The sequence below is a fragment of the Colossoma macropomum genome, unplaced genomic scaffold, assembly GCF_904425465.1.
Source record: "Colossoma macropomum unplaced genomic scaffold, Colossoma_macropomum, whole genome shotgun sequence".
Classification (NCBI taxonomy): Eukaryota; Metazoa; Chordata; class Actinopteri; order Characiformes; family Serrasalmidae; genus Colossoma; species Colossoma macropomum.
This window is the reverse complement of record NW_023494790.1, coordinates 21022246-21048898: the sequence shown is the minus strand read 5'-3', so window position 1 is coordinate 21048898 and position 26653 is coordinate 21022246. Positions and strand designations below refer to the sequence as shown.

The 26653-nt window shown below is 38.4% G+C and overlaps 1 protein-coding gene across 12 annotated transcripts in view; it reads left to right on the top strand.

Annotated features, from left to right (window-relative positions):
* The window catches only part of svila (supervillin a), an 87237-nt gene extending 61556 nt beyond the window's left edge, over positions 1 to 25681 (top strand). For 7 of the 12 annotated variants that reach the window (XM_036572496.1, XM_036572494.1, XM_036572499.1 and 4 more), the window contains 26 exons: positions 479 to 523; positions 2685 to 2753; positions 4468 to 4518; positions 5640 to 5808; positions 7100 to 7186; positions 8374 to 8460; positions 8586 to 8763; positions 9474 to 9646; positions 10091 to 10246; positions 11052 to 11188; positions 13044 to 13191; positions 14016 to 14161; positions 15170 to 15345; positions 15768 to 15915; positions 16009 to 16202; positions 16498 to 16580; positions 16864 to 17012; positions 17695 to 17800; positions 19115 to 19322; positions 20228 to 20361; positions 20452 to 20607; positions 21061 to 21204; positions 21842 to 21963; positions 22637 to 22792; positions 23217 to 23237; positions 24634 to 25681. In XM_036572496.1, the coding sequence (XP_036428389.1) occupies positions 479 to 523; positions 2685 to 2753; positions 4468 to 4518; positions 5640 to 5808; positions 7100 to 7186; positions 8374 to 8460; positions 8586 to 8763; positions 9474 to 9646; positions 10091 to 10246; positions 11052 to 11188; positions 13044 to 13191; positions 14016 to 14161; positions 15170 to 15345; positions 15768 to 15915; positions 16009 to 16202; positions 16498 to 16580; positions 16864 to 17012; positions 17695 to 17800; positions 19115 to 19322; positions 20228 to 20361; positions 20452 to 20607; positions 21061 to 21204; positions 21842 to 21963; positions 22637 to 22792; positions 23217 to 23237; positions 24634 to 24720 (3330 nt within the window). In that variant the 3' untranslated portion in view covers positions 24721 to 25681. The remainder of the gene's footprint in view (positions 1 to 478; positions 524 to 2684; positions 2754 to 4467; positions 4519 to 5639; positions 5809 to 7099; positions 7187 to 8373; positions 8461 to 8585; positions 8764 to 9473; positions 9647 to 10090; positions 10247 to 11051; positions 11189 to 13043; positions 13192 to 14015; positions 14162 to 15169; positions 15346 to 15767; positions 15916 to 16008; positions 16203 to 16497; positions 16581 to 16863; positions 17013 to 17694; positions 17801 to 19114; positions 19323 to 20227; positions 20362 to 20451; positions 20608 to 21060; positions 21205 to 21841; positions 21964 to 22636; positions 22793 to 23216; positions 23238 to 24633) is intronic. The other 5 variants (XM_036572505.1, XM_036572495.1, XM_036572497.1 and 2 more) reach the window with 4 other exon arrangements.
* The last annotated feature ends 972 nt before the right edge of the window (positions 25682 to 26653 follow it).

Sequence of the window (26653 nt, the reverse complement as noted above, 5' to 3'; positions counted from 1 at the left end):
TTTCTCAAATGTAATGTAGTTTGTTTAGCCCATATGGAAAGATATCCTGATCTTATTATGTGATTTCTAGATCACATGACATAGTTAGCGTTTGCCTTTCCATGAGTTTCTTGAGTTGTTCTACATGTATTGTTTAAAGAAATGAAAGATTATAGCAGGTTGGATAAGTAACAGCTCTGGGGAAAGTGCTTAAAACAAAATTAATTTAGCCATCCAACGCAGAATGAAAGTAAAGCAGAGCTTTTTAAGCATTATATAGTCAAAATCACATAGTCATTGTTACTGAAAGATAAGACAATACTGCATGGATGTAGTTAAAGAAAGTTAGGAAAAGTACAATAATACTTCACATTAGAAGATGCAATAGGTTGTATGTGGGAACATAAGAAAAGCAAAAACGGTCTGAGGGATTCATTTTAGTTTAGATGTTCTCAGGGAGATTTTTTTTTCCTTGTTCATTTTACCCCCCCTTTTCTAGGGCAATGGAATGATAGATGAATTTGCAGTTTCTGACCAGCTCTGGGTAAGACTGTTCACTGATAGCTCCTGAGTTTCAATACTGTTGGTGGTGTAATGTGGAGATTGTATGGTGTCTGTGTTTGTGTTGAACTCACTCGTGGTGATGGTGTGCTGTGCGCTGTTATGGTGACTCGTGACAACCCCTGTGCTTGTGGTGGTGGACTTGCTAGTTCCTCTCACTTTGCTACCATGATAACAATGCAGTGTAACATTTTGGCTGATGACCTAAGCAGAAGTGGTGTGCTGCTCTTCCTTTACCTTTTGGATGCTCATCATAGAGGCTTGTAATGTTCTCAAAGTTAATTTTGTGTGTCGGTCTTGTATTTTGCCCTTTCTGTCATGGGTGGTTATTTTGATCTTATTTCCATGTTGTTATTATTATATTGAAATTGATGCCATGGGAGGTTACGTGGTTCTTGGTTGTATGTGGTGTGCCCGACCGATATGAAATTTTGTGACTGTTGCTGATTTTATAGAGCTAAAAATTCTTATAATATCATGTGGTTTAATTTAATGTGGTGAAAATTTAAACTGACTCCAATAGTTTTAGAAAATAGTGCTTTACTGTGTAACTTGACTTTTCTGATGAGTGTGGTTGTCCATTGTCAACTGTGATTTGGCAAATATGATTCAGTTCTCAATTGTCACTTTTTGTAACACGGACACCAGAAACTCACAAGGTGTTTTAGATTAGAAATATTGTTCACATAATTTTTAGTGATTTTGTTCGTTTCTGTCAATTAGCTCTTAGTTTTCTTTCTTTTTTTTGTTGTTGTTCATCCCATCTCTTCAATAATGTTATCCTCTTGAAGGTTAGGTTTTGATAGATTTTTACCTTTTTTAGTCTTTTTAACCATGTAGTGTTTGTCTGTTCAAATTTACCAAATCAGCCTGTATTGCTATAACTGAAGTGTTGGCATTGATTACCATCTTACAAGTCTTTACAAAGACTAGCATGTAAGCATGAAACCATCTTCATAGGTGAACAGTTTTCCTCACATCAGAAGTGCTTGCTCGTTACAGGATGAAAGAAGTCACTGAATATCTAGGCTTTGTTGGTGAGAGTTTCATCTATACTAGTAAATCTGTGGGACCTTAATATCAGTCCATTCTATCGGTCGGGCCATACTTGTAAGTTGTATCAGTTTCTCAGACTCAGACTGATCTTAGTTTAATTTAAAGCCGATTTAAAAAAAAAACTACAAAAAACTTTTTTTGTTAAAAATAGAAGAAATAGGGGCGGCAAAGGACAGCAAGAAGGGTCTGGATTCGATTTCCCAGCTGGGCGGCCAGGGTCATTTCTGTGTGCAGTTTGCATGTTCTCCCCGTGTCTGCATGGGTTTCATCCGGGTGCTCTGATTTCCTCCCACAGTCCAAAGACATGCAGTCAAGCCAATTGGACTCGCTAGATTGCCCCTAGGTATGTGTGGATGTATATGTCTGTGTGTCTGTGATGGACTAGGGTGCTTCCTGTCCAATGACCGCTGAGATAGGCTCCAGCACCCCCATGACGGCACCCCCCAGAAGGATAAGCGGCTTAGTGTGTGTGTGTATGTGTGTGTGTGTGAGAAATATATAGTGTCTGGGCACTGCTGTAAGTCAGCCAGTAAAGCCTTAAATAATAGCCTTGTATTAACATCCCACGCACATAGTCAAAAGAAGGTCTGGCTCGATGTTTAGGTCTCAAGTGCAAAATCAGTCTTATACTGTTATGATGACAATAGTAGATAATTCACTTACATACTCAAAAGTCACATCCTTCACAGAGTTTTGACTTTCTCTTACTTAATACTCAACAAGCTCACATTCGTCAGATTCATCTGCTTGTGGGGGTCCGAAGCAGCTGACGTTACAAAATGTTACTTCCGCACATTGCATGCAATTACACATTTCCACCTGGAAGTTTTCCAAATTCCCAAGACTTACATAGTGCAGCTTTAAATTTTTTAGGACAAAATTATACATTAGACAAAGTCTGGGTCTTAGAAACCGGCCTTATGTTTGCCTTGTTCAGGTCAATATCACTGCTCGTCCCCTTATAAACACACAGTATTTTTATCAAAACTGTCTACTGCTTTCCCTGCTCATTCCATTCCTCTGTCTTTCCACTTGCATCTTTCCATCTTCTTGTTTGTCTCGCCTCCTCCACATCTTCCTGCCTATAGGAACCTGTCTTTTCTTCCACTTTTTCCTGTGCCTCTGAGCCTCTGGATCACATCGAGCCCCCTCCCCAGGTGAGAGAGAGAGAGAGAGAATAATGTCTAGCTCAGCTGGGCAGAGAAGCTCTCATTAAATCCCCCATATTAACTATGATGATCTGAGTTTATTCAAGCTTGTCTAGCTTTCCTTGGTTTGTGCCAGCCTTACACGCAATGACTGGACACATGTATATGCACTGCAAAACACACCCCAGTTGCTTCCTCCCTCTCGCTAAACCCCACTAATAAACACCTTTCTGTTTCCTTCCTGCTTTTTAAATTGTGTGCTATGGTGTTGTGGTGCCTGCTTTACTTTTTAACAAAGCTGTAGTCTTGATGAATCACTCTGTCTCAGATGTGCTTTCTCTCTGTTGAACTTTGACATGCAATCTACACAGCTCATACTCTTCACAAAGGCCTTGTCCTCATCTAATTGCATGTTGCAAACCGAAGGAATAGCTTGATATAGTTCTGTGATGGTGATGACCTTGTCATTTTCAGACCTTTTAATACTTAACACCCTTAACAAGCCAGTTTTATTACACACTTCTATAAATTAAGAATAGCTATGTACAGTTTGAATTAAAATCCCTGTAGTTACTGAATAATAAGCCTTTGTATGAAATAAACCTGGAATGTTAAGGGGTTAATGCCTCTGGAAGAACACTTTACTTAAACTTTCACCAGAAGAGTTACCACAGAATCTTTTGTTTTTCAATACAAAAATACAGAATGCGTACACATGACTGCAGAGGCGAACCCTCAGGGCTTTCTGATGATTTCTGGGAACTAAAAACGTTGAAAAAAAAACCTCTGCAAGTACAGTACTACTCCTATTTCATTGTTAAGTTTTGGTTGGACACTAAACGGTTAAATTCTTGTAATGCTCAATGGGAAGTTGTCCAGTCAGAATTTTATTTTTTTTTATTTTTGAGTTGTGTCCAGGTTATTACAGCAAAGAGAACTGTACCAGTGATTAGGACTTTAGAATCTGAACTGAAAGCCTAGCGTATCGGATTAACCGCCAACATAATAAGCACCCAACAGTAGAATCAACCACTCATGTTTTGATCTACAATGGGCAGGAACAGTTTTGTCCCAGATGCATTCTAGATACATCCTGGATACGTCACTGACACCGAACATGAGCGGTAGTCTAACAAGGGTTTCTGTCAGAAATGGAAAACAGGGGATGCTCTGTGCCAGGGCTTTCTACTGAAAGTAACTTTAAATCTACTACACAAGAGGTAAAATACATTCTAATATGGCTTCCAATAAAACATGGAATGTGTTTTACAAGCTTCAGTGTCAGTGTTTAATGTAGAACAGCCCAAAAAAAATTTATGTACATTGCCAGTAACTTAGCACTAACATGCCACTAGAATCCCAGAAATTTCCTAGAAATGTTTTGATGGAGTTTTGACCTTTATGGCCTGAACTGAAGTCCTAGCTGTGTAATAGCCACTGCCTGACATCAGTGTGTAGGTGTTATGATATATAATGGATACTATATTTGCTTTCTGTTACTTCATGCTAAGGCAATTGGACACTTATGATGCTGTCAAGTTGACATTCTGTAGCCTCAACAAGTTCCTGGTGAGAGTTTAAATAGTGTCATGGCATTGGCTTGCCTTTGCTATCTTTAGGAACCTCTCTGGTTTAGGCTGCATCCTTTCATCTGTCATCTTCTCTTTGCATTCTTTCCTCACCCCTATCTTTTCCTATCCCCTCCCCCTTCCCTTCCACTAAGGCCAAACCCCTGCCCGTGCAGGCGGATGAACGTCATCCCTGGAGACGCAAGGTGCCCCATAACATCCCCCAGCAGATACATGTACATGTGCACACCATAGGCATTGAAATTAAACATGGTTTTGTGTTTTTGCACTTCTTCAAACTAGAAAGACACAACACAAGTTCATCTGCCATGTGTATTGTTTTTGTTGAGTATTATATGTGGGTGTTGATATTGCTCTCTTGAATCAGTCATTTGCTACTTCTACGTGTGTGAACCCAGTCATTTTTGTGAATGTATTTAATCCGTAGACTGATTGAAATCTTTTAGTTTTAAATGAATGATCCAGATGTAGTTGAACAGCCTAGACATTGTTTGATGTCAGAATTTTGCTGCTTCTTTAGTTTACGCTTCTTACAAACGCTAAATGTCAATAGTCACTCAAATCTTTTCCATAAGCACATCTCCACAACTTTCAACCCATTGAAACAGCATCCACACTTCCATTAAGGTTGCACAGACTTGTCAATGTGGTTTAGGGTGCAGGGTGACTTACTGTGAATTATGACAATGAACAAAACTTCACAGTTTAGCTGAACCCTACGGTCAGCCACCATTGTCTATAAAGGCTGACGCAGTTCTCCTGCCCCCACACCTCATGCACAAATGTCACACAGGCATATGGACTACAGATTACATTCAAAATTCTTGTTGTTTCCTTGTATAAATAACCGTTCATCTTTATTTTTGTATGTGAAGGGGAGTCAGATTATACAGGAATGTGGAAATTCAGCATAGCAATGTTAACCTTGTAGCTAAACTAAAGAACCATAACTTGTACACCAAACATGTCTTAGCTGGCCAACTGTATCTGAGCTAAGTAAAAATTGTGAAAATCTGATTTTGTACCAAAACTATTCCTTGAAAATTGCGGATGATTGAGGTCAGAGAGGACTGAAATGTACAGTTTGTACCACCCTGTACTCAGAACATGCTGTGGGTCTGAGAAATTGTCAAGAAGACAAGTGGTTTTATTTGAAATTGCTTTATTCATAGATTCCTATAAATTGTAACAAGTAATTGTAGAGAACTTTTTTTCCAACAAAAATAAAAAAAAAAATCATCAAAGTACTGAAAATGTGATGGTAATTATCTGTATGTTGAATTTGTTTTTGCCATCTGTCTTCCAGAGAATGGGAGACGAGGTGGAGGAAAGTCACCGGGTCGAGCGCATCGAGATGTCCATCCAGGAGCGCAAACAGCTCATCACAGCCCGAGAAGATGCTTGGAAGGTCAGAGGTCTCGGAGCAGCCAACGACTCCACCCAGTTCACCGTGGCTGGTCGGATGGTCAAGAAAGGTCAGTAAATACGTTTGGATGCCTGCAATAGCCTGATTAAGTTCTTAATTATTCTGAGAAACTGGACCAAACTAAGATGTTTACAAGAGCTGTATAGAAGATTTATAGTTCAGTTTACATGCACACCAGTGTACCCTGACTTTACAACGTAAAACACCCCCTACGTGACTTATCTTAGTTTATCCACAGATGAGTTTCCAACCGTTTAAAAATATCAGCGTTCTTTTTTTCACTTTAGATTTAAACATCTAACAATGTCCATTTCTGACAATGTCCATTTCTGGCAGCCCTTTTGCCTTTTGAGGCTGACCACAGAAAAAGCTTTGAAATATCGCAGAACGCTATGTGAGAGTCAGCGAAGTTTTCTAAACGTTTATGTGTTCATTTCTATTTTGAATGGTCCAGCCAATATTGGCCTAAACCGCATGTTTTAATCAGACTAAGCGTGTGACAGTCAAAATGTCATAGCTTAGTTAGACTAACAGTCTTAGGCTGTTTTACACTTCCTTGGCTCGCTGCAGTCCACACCAGAGTGAGAGTTTGTGTGAGATTATATCTTTTTCTTTTGGTTTGGTTGGTTTCACAGTTTTAGCAGCTGAAGTGCAGAAAATAATTTTGGTATAGAGACCAAAATTTTTATTTATTTATTTTTTTTTGACATTTGCCTGCTTAATTTGCTATTATTTAATTTTTGAAGCTACACTATGTAAGTGTACACTTTGTTAAAATTAAAAAAGGTAGAATTACAGAGTTTTTCAGACCATGTCAAATGTATTAATTTTAGGCGTCATATGCACAATCAACATTACAACTGATGAAGATATGATCACAGTAGTAGATGATTCACTTACATCCTTGGACGACATGCCAAATGCTTCACTGTTCTGCATCTGCTATTATCAGCAGCAGCTTGTAATACACAAACAATACTTGAGTGCCTGTGCAGAGTTACCCAGTGTTAAGTGTTAAACAGGTTTGGTTTGATTTGTCCACACCAGACAGGGTACATGTGAAAGCACTCTTTGTCAGGCTAAGAGTTCCCAAAAATATTTCTACTTTATTTATTTAATTATTTCCCAAAATCAGAAGTATTAGTCATTGTAAATGTTAAATCACATTTGCTGTCCTGTATGTGGTACTGAGTAGTTGCCACGTGTGAAGGATTAGTGTCAGCGCCAAGCAAGAGGAAATGCTGTGGTATATGACTACATGGAATTTCACTAAAGTGTAGGGCTTATAGTGAAGGAGTCTCAGTGAATAGCTGAATAAGTTTGGACTGGCTGCGTTTCAGGTCTGGCAGCCCCCACTGTGCTGACAAATACCACACTGACTCCTACATCCTCAAAAAATAAGAACACCATCAGCAAACCTCAAGAAGGTAAGAGACTACACATGCATCCCACACAGCCACTTTTTAGACTGTGGCAAAATGTTCATCTGTTAATTCAAACAAGTTATGATGTGGTTTCTTTTTTTTTTTCTTTTGAAAAGAATCAGAGGACAATGGAGGTTTACAAGAAGTTGTTTAATGTAGTGTTGTGATGTCGTGCTGTATATTGTGTGTGTATAGTGTGCTTATTGTGTATAGTGTTTATGTGCATTCTGCACATGTGGCTTTTGTAAGAAGCTGTTGAGTATTGATCACCATGAAGTAATTGGCTGAATACAGCAAAGCACATCTAGTGTAAGCCATCATCCCTGGGTGTTTATGGTTGTTACTAGATGTTGTTCATAACAATAATACTTCATTCACTCAGTTAAGCATGTTCAACAGCTTCTTTCACAGCAGTACCCTAACTGGTGAGATAAATGTACTGTGACCTAAATAAGGCAGACTGTTCTTTTTAATTTGTTCTTGAAGGGGAATTCCACCAATTTCTGCATAATTCAGTTGCTGAGATGTAAACACAGTCATTAAGAGTGGTTTGATGTAGAACGGTTCATAGTAGAAAAACTTAGCAACTTCGATTTCTGTACAGTTGTGATGAGAGGAATAAGGGGTTGTGATGTCTACAACATAAATGTAGCCAAATTATTTACTAACTAAAACATTCACTCAATCTACATGTCTCCTATTTTTTTTTATGTGATGTTGATAAATGTTGGTAAATCTGGGAAAAAATCGTTGGGTGCCATTTTCCTTTTCAACAGCTTGTGTGTGCCTCTCTACCGTGAATAAATGGGGAACAAAATACTTTTTAGGCCAAAATCTTATTTCAAAACTATCATAAAGCAGTGTTTCAAGCATCGGGCAGCTTATTCATGAACTTTTCATGCACTAACCTTCTGTAAGGGAGCTGTTCGAAGCATTTCACTCTTGTTCATAGTTCATGAGCAATGCTGACTTAGTAAAGTTCTCTAAAAAGGAGCATTTCACTTTGAACTACTCTGAATAGCTTTGTTTCTTAACAAGATCTCATTGACTGACATGGATAAATTCTGAAAAATTGGTGGAATTCCCCTTTTATGATAAAAGATGGATATTGAATGCTGATTTGGCACTAATTTGTGATTTTCATATTCCATTCCATCATAATGATATTTTTGTGTCCTGTGCTTCTGCAGAGATTGAGGTCAGACAGGACATGAAAGTTGAGTCAGACCGAAAGCTGGACAAACTGGAGTCCTTTCTGGGTCGACTCAACAGTAAAGGTGAGCATGCTCAGGTTTTTATAAGAGCTGTGAAGATCTAGCCTAAAGAAAGCTAAACACTGAAAGCTGTACTCTTTTTATTCTTTTCCTAAATTCTTGGGTCATTCTTCTTCTTGGTGATTTAGTGGACAGTCTTCAGGAGACCACACTTACAGTCACAGAGAAGAAGGTGAAAGAGGTCATGACCCTGGATGATGAGTGCTTTGATAGGTTCTACAGGCACACTGAGGAGCTTGCCAACGTCACCAGCAAAGTGGAGATCAGTGATGACTTCGATGCCATCTTTGGACCTCAGATGCCCAAGTAAGGCCAGGCTTAAATTATTTCATTGAAGTATTTTGAAAGTTAGGCAGCTGTTACCTCAGGATCACAGGCTTTAGATGCGTCTTTACACTTTGGCTCCGCACATTCACATTGAAGGTATAGAGTTTGTTTCAGGCTGCTTTTTGAATGAGGCACATTACAACATAGCCATTCAGAACTCACTTACATATATTAGTTTTAAAGACATGGTAACAAAAATATCCGGTGTAAATCTAAGGAATAAAAAGAGGTTATAAAATGTTCAAATATTAATCTATTGTGACTTTTTCAGTACATAAACCCACACAAATCATAAATGGCCATCAGGCAAAAAAATAACATTCACAGAAAATGTAAATTTCAAAAGTCAGACCCTTTTTGATCCAGACCCTGTAGGTTAGGCATGTTTTCCTAGAATCAGAATTTCTTTATTTTTTTGTCCTAAAATGTCCAAAAAACAAACATGCACGTAAAAGTTATGAAGGTGTAATAGTATGGTATGTTAGTTATCTAGGGTGTTATTATCATAAATAATGTATTATAGATACAATATTTTGATTTATTTGAATAATATTTATTATAGATATAGAACAATCTTTAGCTGTAAGATCTGTTTTTATTGCAACCAAGATGGCTTGTTTATGCTGTCATGAACTACACAAGTAGAGGTTTTACGTATCCTGACCCTTGAACTGATTTTTTTTTTTCAGACTGGCCTCAGACATGGTGCAGCACAAGCGGGCGGTTCGTCCAGCCCGGAATGTGCAGTCATCCAGGAACCCTCTGAAGATGCTAGCCTCACGAGAGGACATTAGACACGAATACACAGAGCAGAGACTCAACATTGGAGTGCTGGAGAGCAAGAGGATGAAACAGGAAAAGAGTGAGCTCAAAAATGGCGACTGTGTTAATGGCTCACTGGGTCAGGCTGTTGATAGTGGCCCTGTGTGGTGGAATGTCTAAACATATAGTCACAAGCCATTGGTAGCTGGGCATCAAGAGAGAACATTCAGTCTGGTAGGAAGGGACAGCAAGAACAACAGCCAGTTGAAAAAGCAGATGAAAGACGGTTATGTCTGTTGTCATGGTACCCTGCAACACTGTGGTTTTTCACTGAAATCTTCTCAGCATATAAAAAAAACTGAGTTATAGAACAGAATTCTTCCTTTCCAGATTCCCAGTCCCAGATTTGTAATGTTGAATTAAACTACTATATGTTATCCATAAACTGTATCTTGATAGCCTACATTACCAGACAATACAGGTTTCCTGTGTTACTTGTGTTTACACAGCTCTCTGTGTCTGTCTGTCTGTCTGTCTGTCTCAGTGGGTAAGAGCAGTGGTTTCTCTGCAGTGGCTCTGGCAGGCTTGGCGAGTAAGGAGAATTTCAGCAATGTAAGTCTGCGCAGTGTCAAAATCACTGAGCAGAGCTCCCACAGCAGTGCAGTGCCCTACAAGAGCACCATGCTCATGCAGGTCAAAGGTCAGTGACTCAACAAGCCACTAAATTATGCATACATGTACACATGGGTATATGTACAGATTTGAGTGTCTTTTTTCTAAATGAAAAAAAAAGTTAACACATCTTGTTCTGCACATTTTGATGCACAGTTACTGTTTATTTAGTAAATAGAACATATTGCATGCCTGCATTTTTCTCCCTACTTAAGCACATGTGGTATTGATGGAGAGTTTGGAGTCCACACTTTTGACTTTGCAATTCTCTTGTTGCTTTGATATCTTCATTTAAGACCACTGTCGGTTGTTCTGTGCCTGTCTAGAAAATAAAGGATGCTTGGCATCTGTCTAACAGTTATTCTCCTGCAGAGATTAATGACTTCACGCTAGACTTATAGAGATTAGAAATAAAAGTTTGGATGACCTTGTTTGGTCATCTACTGTACTAGAGCATCTGATAAGAGTTATAAGCTCAGATGACCGTCACATGTAAAGTATTGAGTAATTCAGGTTTCCATTTTGTGTGTGTACATATTAGGAACTTGGCACTGTCCTCATGTTGAAAGGTTTAGTGTGTCGGTACGTTTACTTTACCAAGCACAGCGGGGACAAGCTGCTTTGTTATGGGTGCTGTTAATGTAAGTGGATTTATGGTGGTGGTGAAAGGTCAGTCCTCATAAGGCGTGTGCGTATGTGTTGCGTGCATATTTGCCTCTGTCTCTCTGTCTGTCTATCATCTGTGAGATGCTGTCTATGATGATGTTATTCTCTTGTTCATTTAGAGAAAGAATGAAAATGGAAAACACACTGAACAATGTTTTGTTAACTAGGTCGGCGGCATGTCCAGACCAGGCTAGTTGAGCCCAGAGCATCCTCTTTAAACAGTGGCGATTGCTTCCTGCTGGTCACACCAAACCACTGCTTCATCTGGATAGGAGAGTTTGGAAATGTTATTGAGAAGGCTAAGGTGAGTGTTTTCTGACACACGCAAATCACATAACAATCAACATAGAGGAGAACGGAGTTGGTTGGCACAGTGTTAACTTCCAGGTCAGTAGTTTCACTGATTAAATACATTGTAGAAATGTTTTAAAGAAAGATATTAAAAGGTTTTTTTTTAAATATATTCATTTTAGTTGGTAGAAATGGCTATATTTTTAAATGTGATTTGAAAGCCAATTATAAGTTAATTATAAGCTAATTTGAAGTAAAAGTCCTGATGTGGGTGGGGCTGATCGGCAAATTGATTTTTGGGTTGGTGTCATTGATGGGGTTTTTGGAGTTGGTGTCAGCCTACCCAAGTGTAGTGCTGTTGTCACAAACCTGTTATTTTATATAACATGTCAGACATACTAACTAGCACACTAAAGAACTAAAAACAGCACTGCACTATCACTGTTTGTATTAAAGTTATATTAAATTTGTTGTTTACTTCAAAGCTGTAGGCCGTTTGATGATAAGTGGGTCAATCACAAGATGAACTATGTGAAATGTAACCAGAGGACCTCTCACTTTTCTTGAGTAATATTTTATGATTGGTATCTCTACTTTCACTCAAGTACTGGAGCTTTATACTTTGTTTACCACATGACAATGAAAAAATAAGAGAAACATTCTTAACATATAATTAATTCAAAAGTGATTGAATATTAATATTTGTGGTTTGGTTTAAAGTAAAGCTCTGATTATTTCTATTTGTTCTTTTTAAAAAAAAACATTTTAATGTTATGCCAACCATCCCGATAGCAACCCACTCTATTAATTAATTTAGTCATGGATGCACTAATTTCAGGAAACATTTTCAGACATTGAAAGTCTCTAACATGTTCAGCTTTCATTTGCTGCTGAGTGGCTTATTCTGATGTATGGTATGCCTGGGGTATCAGCAGGGAGTGAAAACTGTGCCCACCAGCCCCGCTCTCCCCTACATATATTGATACCAATATTTATAAATACTAAAACACTTTAAACAAAGAAAAATGTTTACACACCACAAGAACAATATATTAAAATCAAGAAGCCATCATTGATAAAAACAAATTGGGCAGCAGAATCCCCAAATGTTTACATGTGCAGTTTTAAATTAAAACATATCAATCCCATAATACTAAAAACAATGTTTAATAAAGCAGGGAATTCATTTTTATTTTATACAGATGTTGTAATGCAATGCAGTGAAATGAGTTGAAGTCTCTGAGCAGTACAGTCAGCAGCATACCAGTAAAAAGTTACAAAACAGACAGTATCACTTGCTGCATCTTTTAAATGGCTTGTATTTGTGTTTGTGGTTGACATACCACCACGTGCAGGATGTCAGCAAAATTAACCACAGTGCTGTTTTGACGTCAAATACCGGAAACAGGAAGTCAGTTGTAAAAGACAGGAAACATGTCAAGAAGTGAACATCTGTCATATAGCCTAAAAAAGCTGTTGTTTAACACCAGGGAGGTCATTGAACCTTGTTTGGAGATGAATTTGACCTACATTTGAGCACTAATGTGAGATAGAAGCTCCCATGATACTGTTCAGCGACTTCACTGCTGTCTTTTTTGATCTTAGTCCAGATAACATAGTTTGATAGTGGTAACTTGTGCAGTGCAGCTGGTGTAGTAACATTTGTTTTGGAGAGTGTTAGACATACACATGGTTAGTAGGCCATGTGTGCTCAGGGAAAAATGATGAAACGATTAAACGCCTCATTTACTTTTTGGAAGATATTCTTTCTTGGATCTCTAGCCTTCCCTTATCTCTGTTCTTGCAAATGGCTTTACTCATTCTTGGCCGGCTTTAATGCGCTCGACACTGTCTCCTCCTTACTACAGGCCGCAGAGTTGGCAACCTTCATACAGACCAAGCATGACCTGGGCTGTAGAGCCTCATATGTGCAGACCATAGAGGAGGGTATCAACACACACAGCCACGCAGCCAAGGAATTTTGGAAGATCTTGGGAGGGCAAGCAAGCTACCAAGGCAAACCTTCTTATTATTACCTTCTGTCATGACCTTGTCTTTAGCTGTAGCCCTTTAACTTTTAAAGGGGAATACCACTGATTTTTTTTCGGTCTTTCTGCATATTTCAGTTGTTCAGATGTAAATAAAGTCAAGTGAAACGTAAAATGGTTCATTGTAGTGAAACTCTAATTTCTTTACAGTTATGATTGGAACCAGGTGTTGCACTGTTTATAATGCCAGTATAGTAATTGATTTACTATTCAAAAATGACCAGTGAACCTATGTGTGTCTTCCAAGTTTTTATGTATAATGATAATGGTAAATAGTTGGAGTGGTACATTTTGAAAGAAATGTGTCACTTTGCCATTAATGGATTTAAAAAAATATATCTCAAAACTGTAATAACACAATGTCTCCGGCATCAGGCAACGTACTCATAAACATTTCATGTAATAACTTTCTGTGAGGTAGCTTTTAGAGGCATTAAACACTTTAGATGTACATTTCCTGTCACCAACTTGTTTGTATACAAGTCTACCTTGACACTTAAATCTAGCACACATTTATCTAGAGACTGTCATAATGATGTATTTACAATAACAAAAATTATCAATATATAACAAATTTAATTTTCTTACACTTATCTGGGAAAAAATGTCAAGATGGGGTGGGGGTTAGAAGGTCAGTAAAAACATGAGCTGTGTGTTTAATTATTAAGATGTAGGATCTCAACTTCTAAAGCCCATGCTTTTACCTCTGCTATGCCTTATCAGGATGTGGTTGGTAAATGCTGATCTGAGAGCAGTGATTAATATGTAACAAGTGTTCTCTGTATGCCACAGCTGCAGGGACTCCAGAGGAGGATGAGTTCTATGAGACTGCCATAGTGGAGACAAACTGTGTCTACAGGCTGCAGGAAGACAAGCTGGTGCCTGATGATGACTACTGGGGCAGAGTGCCCCGCTGCTCCATGCTCAGCCCCACAGAGGTCAGACCACACTGATTATACTACTGTTGAGATGTTTGGGTTATTATGTCATAAAAATAATTTTTGTTATTTTATATACAATAACAGCTTAAACAGTGCAAATCAACATGTCATTTTCATTTATTTTTATTTCAGTAGTTGGGATCAACAAGAAATGAGAGAGTACATAATAGATTGTAAATCTATTTAACGTAATTTGTCAGCGTGTTTGCTTCGAGACTTGATCACCAACTTCATTTTTGATGTTAAACAGTTTCCTGAGTCACTTCTGACACTCTGTTCGTCATTATAGACACATCTAATTTTACAGCTTGCCAGCTTCCTACTAAAAGATTGAAACATGAAGTTGCACAGGATAACATATTAGTGTATTACTCTTTTGGTAATGCTTTACCTGCAGTCTGCTACATAATATTGTCATATATTGCAAGCATGTCATTGAAGATGTCATTTGCTGTCATGAGTTGTCATGGTAGATTTTGTTCCGTAATAGTGTAATGTTTCCATTTACGATAATTATCATGACAGATGCTATAATGTTTGATATAGTGGTTGTTACATGTCAATTTTTGCTTTAGTGTATAAGTGTACTCTGGTTAGCTGTTATGACATCAAACATTATGACACATGTTGTAGTGGTTACCGGTAATGATACAATGATACTGTTTTATTGCTTTATCGTGACCACTCATGTTGTCAAATGAAATCTGATGTCTTGTTTATGGCATGATTATGACATTGTTAAGCATCAGGGTTCAAGTAAAGTGTTACCAATCATTTTGCAAGTTTGTCCGGTTTTATATTATTGAAAAATCTCATGAATAGTAGTTTATATATTGTCACTGTTAATCAAAATCATAACAATGTTTGTTTTTTCCTTCTCTCCTGCAATTTTGGACATATGAAGTTTTATCATGAAAGATATGTCTATATATACAAACCATAGCTGCTTATACACTGTGTGAGGAATGCAAGAAATGTGACATTTGTGTGTTTTTGTGCACATAGGTGCTGGTGTTTGATTTTGGCAGTGAAGTGTATGTATGGCATGGCAAAGAGGTGACATTAGCACAGAGGAAAGTGGCATTTCAGCTGGCAAAGCACCTGTGGAATGGAACCTTTGATTACACAACATGTGACATCAACCCTCTCGACCCAGGAGAGTGCAACTCACTTATACCCAGGTATGCATGCATGTTGGCAGTAGAGAATCATGCTTTTACCTCAGGCATGATGTGCACACACGCAATGACTGAAGCATATAGTAGGCTTTTTCTTGTGCAGTTTCCTTTTCCCCCTGTAAGTTCTAGGAGTGCTATGTAGTGCAAATTACGCGGTCTTGTTTTGCCACCTGGGGGCTTGTAAAGATCTGACTTTGTGAATTCTCTCGGCGTAAGTGTTGTTCTCTAAACTCGTTAATCCTGTCAGGATCTCTGCCAAGAATCTTACTGTTCATAAACAAGGCTTAGTAATGATGGTATCTGAAACACGAGGCCATGTATATCTTTCTCGCTCTCACCCTCACTCTGTTATGTTTGCCTGTGCCTCTGTTATTTGTGTACCCGTCCACACGCACTTTACGATATTTATGCCTCCTGTATGGTAGGAAAGGGCAGGGCCGGCCAGATTGGGCCGTGTTTGGTAGGCTGACCCAACACAACGAGACCACATTGTTTAAGGAGAAGTTTCTGGACTGGAATGACTCCAAGAAAACTTCAAAGAAGAATGGCAATGGAGAAACCATTGAAAACAAGGTAGTGCATGAATTAAATTACTTTCTTTTGTTTTTGAGTTCTACTTAGCTAACTGATATGACTGATTGTATGCTGTATTTTTTCCTCCTGTAGGAGGGCCAGAGTGGTGACTGCCGGCCGTACGATGCCTCTCTGATGTTGCCACTGTCGCGAGCACCTGTTCGGACTGTTCTGGACGGAGTGGACGTGGGTCGCGGTTATGGATTGGTGGGTGGAGAGGATGGGCGAGGCTTTGAGATAAGCACGCTGTCTGTGGATGTGTGGCATATTCTGGAGTTTGACTACAGGTACAGAACTAATCAGAACTGATCTCACCTTACATGCGCTCTGACATTTTTTTATGGTGAAAATTATCTTTTGCACACTTATTTGTTAATTATCATCAGCAGGTTTTTCTCTCTTTCAAATTTGTCAAATTAATATAAAAATATTTTTATTGAGTAGATCATTTTAATTATTTTAAATTTAATTGATCTATTAAAACCGTTTTTAAAATTGTTTTATTTCAAGACCTTGTAAGACCTGAAAGAATTGGCATTAATACAGGGTGGAACTGAATGTGTGGTGTTTTTCCTACTGCAGTCGCCTGCCTAAACAGAGCATAGGGCAGTTCCATGAGGGAGACACATATGTGGTTAAATGGAAGTACATGGTCAGCACAGCAGGTGAGCTCACTGTGTCTTTTTCTTTTAATGTTAGTGCATATTTATGTACACAGTTCAAGAAATGGACGCAAACTGTGGACATCAGCGTTATTTATCGAACGATTTTAGAATGTTCAGTTGGATTTTTTTTTTCTTCATTTTGACTGTTTCTGTAAATAATTATCTATAAATCATTCTGTTATCAGCACATTGTGAAAACTCATAAGCTCTGTCTCACTGCAAGGTGTGAGGCACAATCAGATCTCTTTCTCCGTTGTTTATCTTTGTGTGAACATGTCTACAGTTGGGAAGAGGCTGAATTCGGAGCGAGTTGTAGGCCCGGGGAAGGAGAAGTGTGCGTATTTCTTCTGGCAGGGTCGTAACTCCACTGTAAGCGAGAAGGGAACATCGGCTTTGATGACTGTGGAGCTGGACGAGGAGAGAGGAGCACAGGTAATCCACAGTGCTGTATTCTGGAGCTTATAAACCCTTTCTCAAAACTTTAGATATCATTTATATTACAGATGTACAGGGGTGTCGAACTCAAACCTGTCACATGGTGAAACTTTCATGCCACTAACTGCACGTTGTGAGCTGCCTGCGGCATCATTTCTGTGCAACTTGACAGTTAAACTAAGCACTTCAAAAGCAAAGTTGCACCCAACACATACAGTTACACTGCTGCCAAATTAGCAGCTCGTATTTTTGATACACCATATTGCTCTTGCTATAAAGTTGTAGGCAAGGTGTAATTCTATATTTGTGACACCTGGATTTTGTGAACAGGTGCACTTTGTCACAGATCTTTCCAGGCAAAGGGTTGTGTAGTGTATGAGCCTTGTCTGTGATCGCTTATGTAGCATGCACATCACTAAGACCACGTATCAGGCTGCAAGTGAGATATATCATGCGGGCAGTATAGCCATTCTGGAATTTTGAAAGTCGAGTAGTGTCCACTATGCATTGGTGTTTTCCCTATTCTAACATTCTGAAAGCCTTTGTAATTAGCTGATGAGTTCAATCAGGTGTGTTAAATGAGGCACACTGTGAAGCTCTGCGGTGTGGCCTGCTTATAACATACTCGTCAGTCTAACATGAAAATGTGTGTCAGAGTGTAACTGTGTGTGGTTTTCAGGTCCAGGTGCAGCAGGGGAAGGAGCCCCCCTGTTTCCTGCAGTGTTTTAATGGAGGGATGATCATTCATGCAGGGAAGAGGGAAGAGGAGGAGGAGAATGCGCAGAGTATGTTCTACCCTTTCTCTCTCTGTTTGGTTCTGTTAGCCTCAAGCTGTCCTAAAGGCTATTTTAGTTCATTTTCTCAAACCTATTACCTGAAGGGAAATTCCACTGACTTTTCAAAATTCCTGCACAATTAAATTCTTCAGATGTAAACAAAGTTGTTCAGAGTGATCTGATGTAAAATCATGCTATGCAAAGAAACCTGCTTACTCAGTTTTCTTTACAGTGGTGATAGGTACCAGGAGTCTCAATGTCTACAGTGCAACTATAGCTGTTTTATTTACCACACAAAACCCCCATTAGATCTAGAAGCATCTTCTGAGTTTTTTATAAGTTAAGTCGATAATGTTAAAATAGTGGTAAATCTGAAAAAACGATTTTTGGGGACTGTTTGGCCTTAAAATTACCAGCATGGGCCTCTCCACCATAAATAGCTTTAAAAAATAGCTTTAACTTCAGCATGTCATATTCTCATTTCCTACCTGTCAGTTAAAGCTTATCGAAAATGAAAACAGGAAAGCTCTGGGTGATACAGATACTGTCAAGTACTGTTGTGTTTTAGAGCAGCTCCTGCATCGCAGTGGATAATGTCACAAATTTCCACTGTGTTTCTTTTATGGTAGACAAAAGAAAACAAATATTCATGCTGCTCACATGGTGCGTGTTTAGCCTCACCATACAAGCTCAATTCTGATGAATTCTGACTGGAATGTCCTTGTTTAAACTGGGGCTGAGATGTTTGGACACTTTTATTTGCCAGTATTAATAGACCGGATTATGACAAAAAGCCGTTGAGTGGCTTGACAATCTCTTTTTGTGATTTCTCTTATTGGCTGCATCTCATGGCTGCAAGTCCAAATAAGTAGTGTTGCACAATGTATTGAAAGTTCAGTCCTTTTTCAGTACAACAACATGGTAAGCAGTTCATTGTGCTAACTTTCAATGTATTCAGTTATTTTTAAATAGAATAGCGCTACATTGATGTTATGAGATTATATATGCTTGTGCAAGCTGAAGTGGTGCAGAGATTTGCTCCTCAGCACATCTAATAATACAGGAGTTTTATTCATTTAACATGTGACTTTATACTCATAGAATAACACTGAAGTTTTGTATTGATAGAGACAATTTAAAAGCTAAATGTTGATGGAGCTGATTCTTTTTCTGTGTTCAGTCCAATAAGCATTGGGTGTTCAGACGAGCGTATTTATCAGTCTGATGTCAGCCGTTGTGATACTACACTTGATTTTGTCGCAGAAGTCAAAAGTCTGACATTGTTACTACCTCCTAAGTCCTATTTGTTTAACTTTGCTGTAGATGACTGGCGTTTGTACTGTGTCCGAGGAGAGAAGCCAGTAGAGGGCCACCTGCTGGAGGTTGTGTGTCACTGCAGCAGTCTTCGCTCTCGAACCTCCATGATTCTGCTGAATATCCCCAAAGCCAGCATGTACCTGTGGCATGGCTGCAAGGCTCAACCGCACACACGTGATGTGGGCTGCACTGCCGCTAACAAGATCAAAGAGCAGTGAGTGAACACACACAACATGTATACTGCACTGTGCAAAAGTTTAGGCACTCCAGTCAAAATATGCTTCATTGATTTTGTAAGTGAAAATAACTACACATCCTCTGAAGAGAACACACTTCTGCACATTTCAAAATGCAATTGCTTTTTATTTGAGTTTTTTTATACTGGGAGGAAAAATAAAGCATAAAATATGGCCTGTACAAAAGTTTAATGATTTGTTTTCTTGTTTTTCCAATATTTTAAACTCAGCACATTAATAGAATTTATGCACTAAAATTACCATATACAAAATACCATATTTGTCAGTTCCCTGTAGAGTATGTGTTAACTCATTTTCACTTAGAAAATCCACAAAACATGTAATTTCACCAGGAGTCGTCAAACTTTCATATGAAGTGCTGTGCAAAAGTCAGAGGCCACTCTTTAATGTATTTCATGTCCAGTCAACATTGCTATTAAGTAGACGTTACTTCTCACAATGGAAGGATGCATGGAAACATTAGTGGATTATTTTAGATCTGAAGGAATAATGGAGCTTGATTTCCTCTTATCTGTCAAAGATGAAAGCTATAAGTACTGTTTATCTGATGGTGACAGTTTTGGTGGTCTTGGAGACCTTGTTAGGAGTGCTATTTACTCTGTCTTTTAATATTTCTGAACTTCCTTTTTGGAAATCCATGTTTCACTATTTTTCTTTGATCTTCCTCTTTCTTATGCAAGTGGATTATCTTATCCCATCTCCTTAGGAATATCCCCTGAAAAATGAATAACATTGTACATTAACAAATACACCAGCATAATGAAGTTTGCAAAGATGTCACTGAGGTTGTTACTGATTTTTGCATGTAGTTGTGTAAACACACATACATGTGCAGTTGGTCATGATGGCAATGTGTTGTCAGGTGTCCTCTGGAGGCAGGTCTTCACAGCAGCAGTAAGGTAACCATCCAGGAGTGTGATGAAGGGACAGAACCAGTGGGCTTCTGGGAAGCTCTTGGCCGGCGAGATAGGAAGGCATATGATTGCATGATTCATGGTGAGTAGGGGTAAAAATCTGTATAGATTGTGTGCATGTTTGTGTGTGTGTGTGTGTGTGTGTGTAAAAGTGTGCTACTTTGTGTTTTAGATTTAGGGAAGTTTAACTTCACACCACGACTGTACCAGTTGAGCAGTGCTTCAGGGGAATTTACTGCTGTGGAGTTCATCTGTCCATCCAGAGAGCCAAACCTGGTCAACTCGATGCCCTTCCATCAGGAGGACCTGTACACTGCTGCTCAGCCAGGTACAGTAACAACATCAATGGCACAAACATCGTTCTAAAGTGGTAGAGTGAGCATCACACTAAACACTCTCTCTTCCAGTTAAGATGATCTTTACACTAATACGCTTTTGGAAAAACGGGCCAAGCTCAGTGCTTCAACACTTATCCTTCTGATGATGCTTTCAGACAGTAGTAACAGTGGTAACATTTAGATTCTAAGGAGCTAAATGATATGTGTGGTAGGGCAGTGACACCTCATATTTCCCGGTCCCTTGTCTTATTTTATGCAGAGATAAACTAAGAGATAATCTAAGAGACTAAGAATGTAGTAGCCTTAATAGTCAACTTAATGACCCTACAGAATTACAAAAAACGTTTGCTCCCCTTCCTGGTGCTGTTTTTCTCACCAAAGCTAGTCTCCTGCTGATGTACATATGTTCTGATGTACATATCTGCTCTATTTCTCTTTTGTAGCTCTTTTTTTGGTGGATAATCATCACGAGGTGTACCTGTGGCAGGGCTGGTGGCCTCAGGACAGTGAGAACACAGGCTCCGCCCACATCCGCTGGGACTCAGACCGGAAATGTGCCATGGAAACTGTGCTCCAGTACTGCCAAGGTAACCACCAGCTGAGAGCTTTTTATCAGAGAGGAGATTTATATATAGATTTAGATCTGGATAATTTTCTTACGAGTAATATATTAAACTGATTGATAGATGTATAATAATTCTTGGTTCTGTTGTAAATTTAGTTGTTTATTACACTGTAAGTAATAAAAAGTTGGGTCAACTTAAAATTTTAAGGGAACATAATTCACAACTTTTTTGAGTTCAACTCAATTTGAGAGAAATGTTCACCAATGCTAAGTTAATTCAAAAAAGTTGTGAAGTAAGAAGACAGAAATTTTCATTTCATTTTCATTTCAACCCAGCATGTTTTGAGTGTGTGATAAATATGAATATATGTGTGAAGATATTGTGCAGTTTCCAAGGATGGTGACACGTAGTCCAAGTCATATTTCAGATAAGGATAAGTGATACAGTTTTGAGACGTGACATACTTTCAGATGAGTATATGGTGTTGCAAATGTAGATCACATTAAGATATTATTCCGAAATGATACACCGTATTAACACATGAATAAAAAAAGAAGAAGAAAAAAAAAGACTTGAGTGCAGAAAATTGAGTGGCTTTGGAAGAATAACTTTTAAATTCTTTGGCCAGGCTTTGACTTCTATTTGTGTGTTTACACAGAGAAGAATGACAAGAAGCCTCCAAAAGCCTACCTGATCCACGCTGGCCTGGAGCCTCTTACCTTCACTAATATGTTCCCCTCCTGGGAGCATAGAGAGGACATTGCTGAGATCACAGAGAAGGTTACACACGCACACACAAACACACAAAACATGCACACGCAGTACTTTCTCAAGATCACTCACACAGCCCAAAAACCAGACATGGTCGTTCAGCTAATGAGCTGTTTTTTTCCCCATTTTTCCTTTGACTCATGCATATTCATATGGACAAATATGTATTAATTGATAGATGGATGGGCTATACAGTGTTGTGTTGTCTGGATTTTTGAGAAAATAAAAGTAATAATAATTAAAACTGTGTATTAAATGAGGCCCAAGTCTTTAAAAGTCCTGTCTTTGGGCCAATGATCTTTGGGCCAATGATCTTGAATAATTCTGCTGTGAAAAGAAAATGATGTATATTTTGTGCTTTTTTTACATGGCAGTTCAGGTACTGCCAAATTACAAGAGGTTATATTGAAGTTTCACATACTTTATCATTTGTATATAAACACCAGTGTAAGATTTGTTGTTGAAGTTGTTTCGTGTAACTGTATCTGACTTATATCAGGGGTATTTAATTTCAGTCCTGAAGGGCTTCAGTCCAGCAAAATTTGGTGATTTTTCCTGCTCAAACGCACCTATTTAATCTGACTAGTTGCTGAGTTGAATCAGGTATGTTTGTATGTGCAGGTATGTGCAGATAGGTTCATTAATTAACCTATAGCCACCTCTGTCTTAACCCATGTTGTAGGAAGCAGAAGTATGTAATCAGATCATTCTGGTGGAAGATGTCTTGGCCAGACTGTGCAAGACCACCTATCCACTGGCTGATCTACAGGCCCGGCCGCTTCCTGACGGTGTCGACCCTCTGCGCCTTGAAATCTACCTATCAGATGAAGACTTTGAGGTGAGACCACAGGTTCTGTTCCATAAACTAAGTAATGTTGGGTCCAAAACATCTGTTGCTCAGGTTAATGAGAAGGCTTTGACTTTGTATTGATTCTCTATTGTTGAAAATGAGCTCATTACTGCTGCAGACTTCATTGAAGATAAAAGCTTGTGAGATGTGTCATGTGTTTGGGTATTGTTGCCTTTTTTCTGTGTTGTCATTTTGAACAGTGCATGTTCCTTTAATCGTTCTTTGTCTGTCTGTCTCTCTGTCTCTGTCCTTCTGTCCTCCACTCATAATTTCTCCTCTCTGTTCCTCCTCACCTTTCCTATGACTTTTCTTTAACATCTTTTCTTCTGCTCTCATTCTTTCTCTGTCTTCTTTCTCCTGTGGTGGCATAGTCTTGCATCTGACAGAGGTTAAATTTTCCTTTCACCTTCAGGGTGTAGGGGCCTATGGTAAGGTGAGTTTTGAAGAACCCTGATGTGTCTCCCTCACTCCCACAGAATCCTTACCTTTGGATTAAATCACCCAGAGTTCCATTTGCTTGTATCACATTCCTGTGCAACCTTGGTGTGTGTGTTGGTCACTTGGCACAGATAATAACTCACATTTTATTTCTTTCATGCATGCGTTTTTCACAGTTTTATTAATTTATCAAGAACTACTTCCTGGCTCTGCTGGTTCACTATGTACTTAATGGCCGTTTGTTCAGTTTCTTTCCAGTTTGTAACAATGGGTCTAATGTTAACTTCTGTAACTTCAGATTTTGAAATATGACTCGTTCTGTGTGGTTGGTGTGTTGATTTTGTCATTGAAAATAATAGTGCAAATCTTACTAATTTTCTATTAACCAACGCAAAGGCAAAAAAGTGATGAACGTGTCTGCATTTGAATGGGACCAATTACTAATTCATTCAGCACTTACAGTGAGAGGAACCAAATATCTAGACAGTTCTGTTATTATTATTTAATTGATTTTACAGGCACAATGTCTTTTGACTTTATACTTAGAAATATTATTTTTTTTCTAATCTCATTTGTAAATATAATTTTAAGTTTGAAGTGGATATACACTGGAAGTAAATTAAATAACAAAAACAAAAGTGTCAAAATACTTGTTTCCTGGGCTGCGCAGCGATCTGAGTGGAGTTTCTCTACTGAAAGGAAAAAGACTAGACTAAGACTTAATCCCTGTTTGAGAAACTGACGCAACGTTAAATCTTTTGATGTATTTTAAATTTCATTTTGTTTTGTTGTTAAAATACATTGACAGCAAAAATTTAAAAGTCTCAAACAAAAATAAATTAAGATGAAATAAAATGATTGGTGGCAGGTATTTCCACTTATCATCTAAGAAAAGGTAGTATTCATTTTTAGTGTTTGTTTATTCAGTGGTTTGTTTTGTTAATTTGTACCACTTTTATTTTGACTGTCTTCTGCAGATGCTCTAGAGATGTTCAAATTGTCTTGGATCCGACATTCACCTCAAATCTATTAAATACACTTAAACTTTAAGTTTAATATTATAGATTCTGTTAAAATTAACCCAAAATCTAAACCTAATCCAGAACCTAAACCTCTTTATATCACCTTATAAGTGTTTTTTAACAAGTTTTAACAAGTTTTGTTAATAGATTGAGCATCTATAGATAATCTGTAGGGGAGTCTCAAAATAAAGTTTGTCTGGTCTGTTGGTTGGTTGGATGATTTATTGATTTATGGATTGATTGAATGATTGATTATATATATGTCGGTGAGATTTACACCAACAACACATGGAGCCCTTTTGAACATTCAATCTTCTCTTACATTTGATCTCCAGATGTTAAGGTGTGTGTGTGTGTGTGTTTCTGCAGAAAGCTCTGGAGATGACGAGGAGTGAGTACGAGGCACTGCCGGGATGGAAGCAGGTGAACGTGAAGAAAGCTAAGGGATTGTTCTAGCGGGTTTGGAGAGTCTGTGTGTTGTAATATGGGGCGATAATCGCTGCAGAGTGACTGCATGAGATGGAACAAGCATGTGGAGGAGCTTCATACTGCCTTTCTAACTGGACTCCGAACGCACGGGTATAGGTCCGTAGGTGTCAGTCCACCGGAAAGGGTAGTAAGAGAAGAAGAAAAGAGTGGCGGATGTGAACAGAGATCAGCAGAGGTTTACCAGCCTCTTGTAGCATATCTCTTCCTTCTCTCCCTTTGTTTTCTTTATTTTCACTTGTTTATGTAAAAAGGTATAAATGCATAGTGGAAATTGTAATGCTTCTTTGATCAATTTTTGTTTGTCTTCCTTTTTTTGTTTATTGTTTTCTTTTCATGCATTCATTCCACTACATGTCCACGTAGCAGGAGCTGCGCTGCCATACTGTTGCCTGTAAACACAGAGTCAGAAACGAGTCAGGCAGTGTCCAGCTCTTGCCACCAGTCTGTTTTTAATTTTGATGTGTTTCTTATAATTTATACTTATAATGAAGACTTGTGGGAATAAATGTACAGTAAGAAGTCTAAATTGTATCACTGATAGTGGGAGTCATATGTAGTGACGGTCCAGTCTAATGCCACTCATAGCCAGACCTTCTACATGCCATCACTGATTCTTCTGCTACCACAGAGGTGCTGAAGTTGTGTGTGTGTGTGTGTGTGTGTGTGTGTGTGTGTGTGTGTGTGTGTGGGTGAGGATGTGTGTGGATGTGTGTTCATTTTTATTTTTTTTTTCGGCATGGATTCATTGAATACTATAGAAAGGGAGGTGAATCAAATCTCCTTACTACAGTGTATAGTGCCTTTGCTTTCTTGTACAGTTTATATAAAGAAATGTGATAGTCTGCAATTTTATGACTTTTGTGAATATATAAATATTAGAGGAAAATAAACAATATAAATCTGAAATCTTGTGCTTTTTATTTTGTATGTGACCACCAAATTAAAATATTTAAGATTTATGATTACATGCGTTTCACTTTGTGGGAGGGGAGGTAAGTGCAGGTAAAAATCAATAGACAGGTAAACAAAACTGATGTGCAAATTTGTTTCTGTACTCTTCATTCTAAAAAGCCTTAAACATTGCAGCAGAAGAAAAAGCTTTTGTACCTGTCCTTAAGTAATCCTTACAAAACCTTTAGAGGTCTTTAGGTGCTCAGAGATAAAAAAAAAAACAAAACAGCAGCACATCACGAGCAATAAGAAAACAAACCGTGTGTGTGTGTATATATATATATATAGATTCATTACACACAGAGTGATCTATTTCAAATGTTTATTTCTTTTAATGTTGATGATTATGGCCTACAGCCAATGAAAACCCAAAAGTCAGTATCTCAGAAAATTATAATATTGTGAAAAAGTTCAATATTGTAGACTCATGGTGTCACACGCTAATCAGCTAATCAACACAAAACACCTGCAAAGGTTTCCTAAGTTTGGAGGAAGAGTGGAGAGGCACACAATCCAAGCTGCTTGAGGTCTCGTGTGAAATTTCCACAATCAGTGATGGTTTGGGGAGCCATGTCATCTGCTGGTGTTGGTTCACTGTGTTATATCAAGTCCAAAGTCAGTGCAGCCGTCTACCAGGACATTTTAGAGCTCTTCATGCTTCCCTCTGCTGACAAGCTTTATGGAGATGCGGATTTCATTTTCCAGTAGGACTTGGCACCTGCCCACACTGCCAAAAGTACCAAAACGTGGTTTAATAACCACAGTATCACTGTGCTTGACTGGCCAGCAAACTCACCTGACCTAAACCCCGTAGAGAATCTGTGGGGTATTGTCAAGAGGAGATTAGAGACACCAGACCCAACAATTCAGACGAGCTTTATGTATTAAAAATCATTTTTTAAATTGGTCTTATATAATATTATAATTTTCTGAGATACTGACTTTTGGG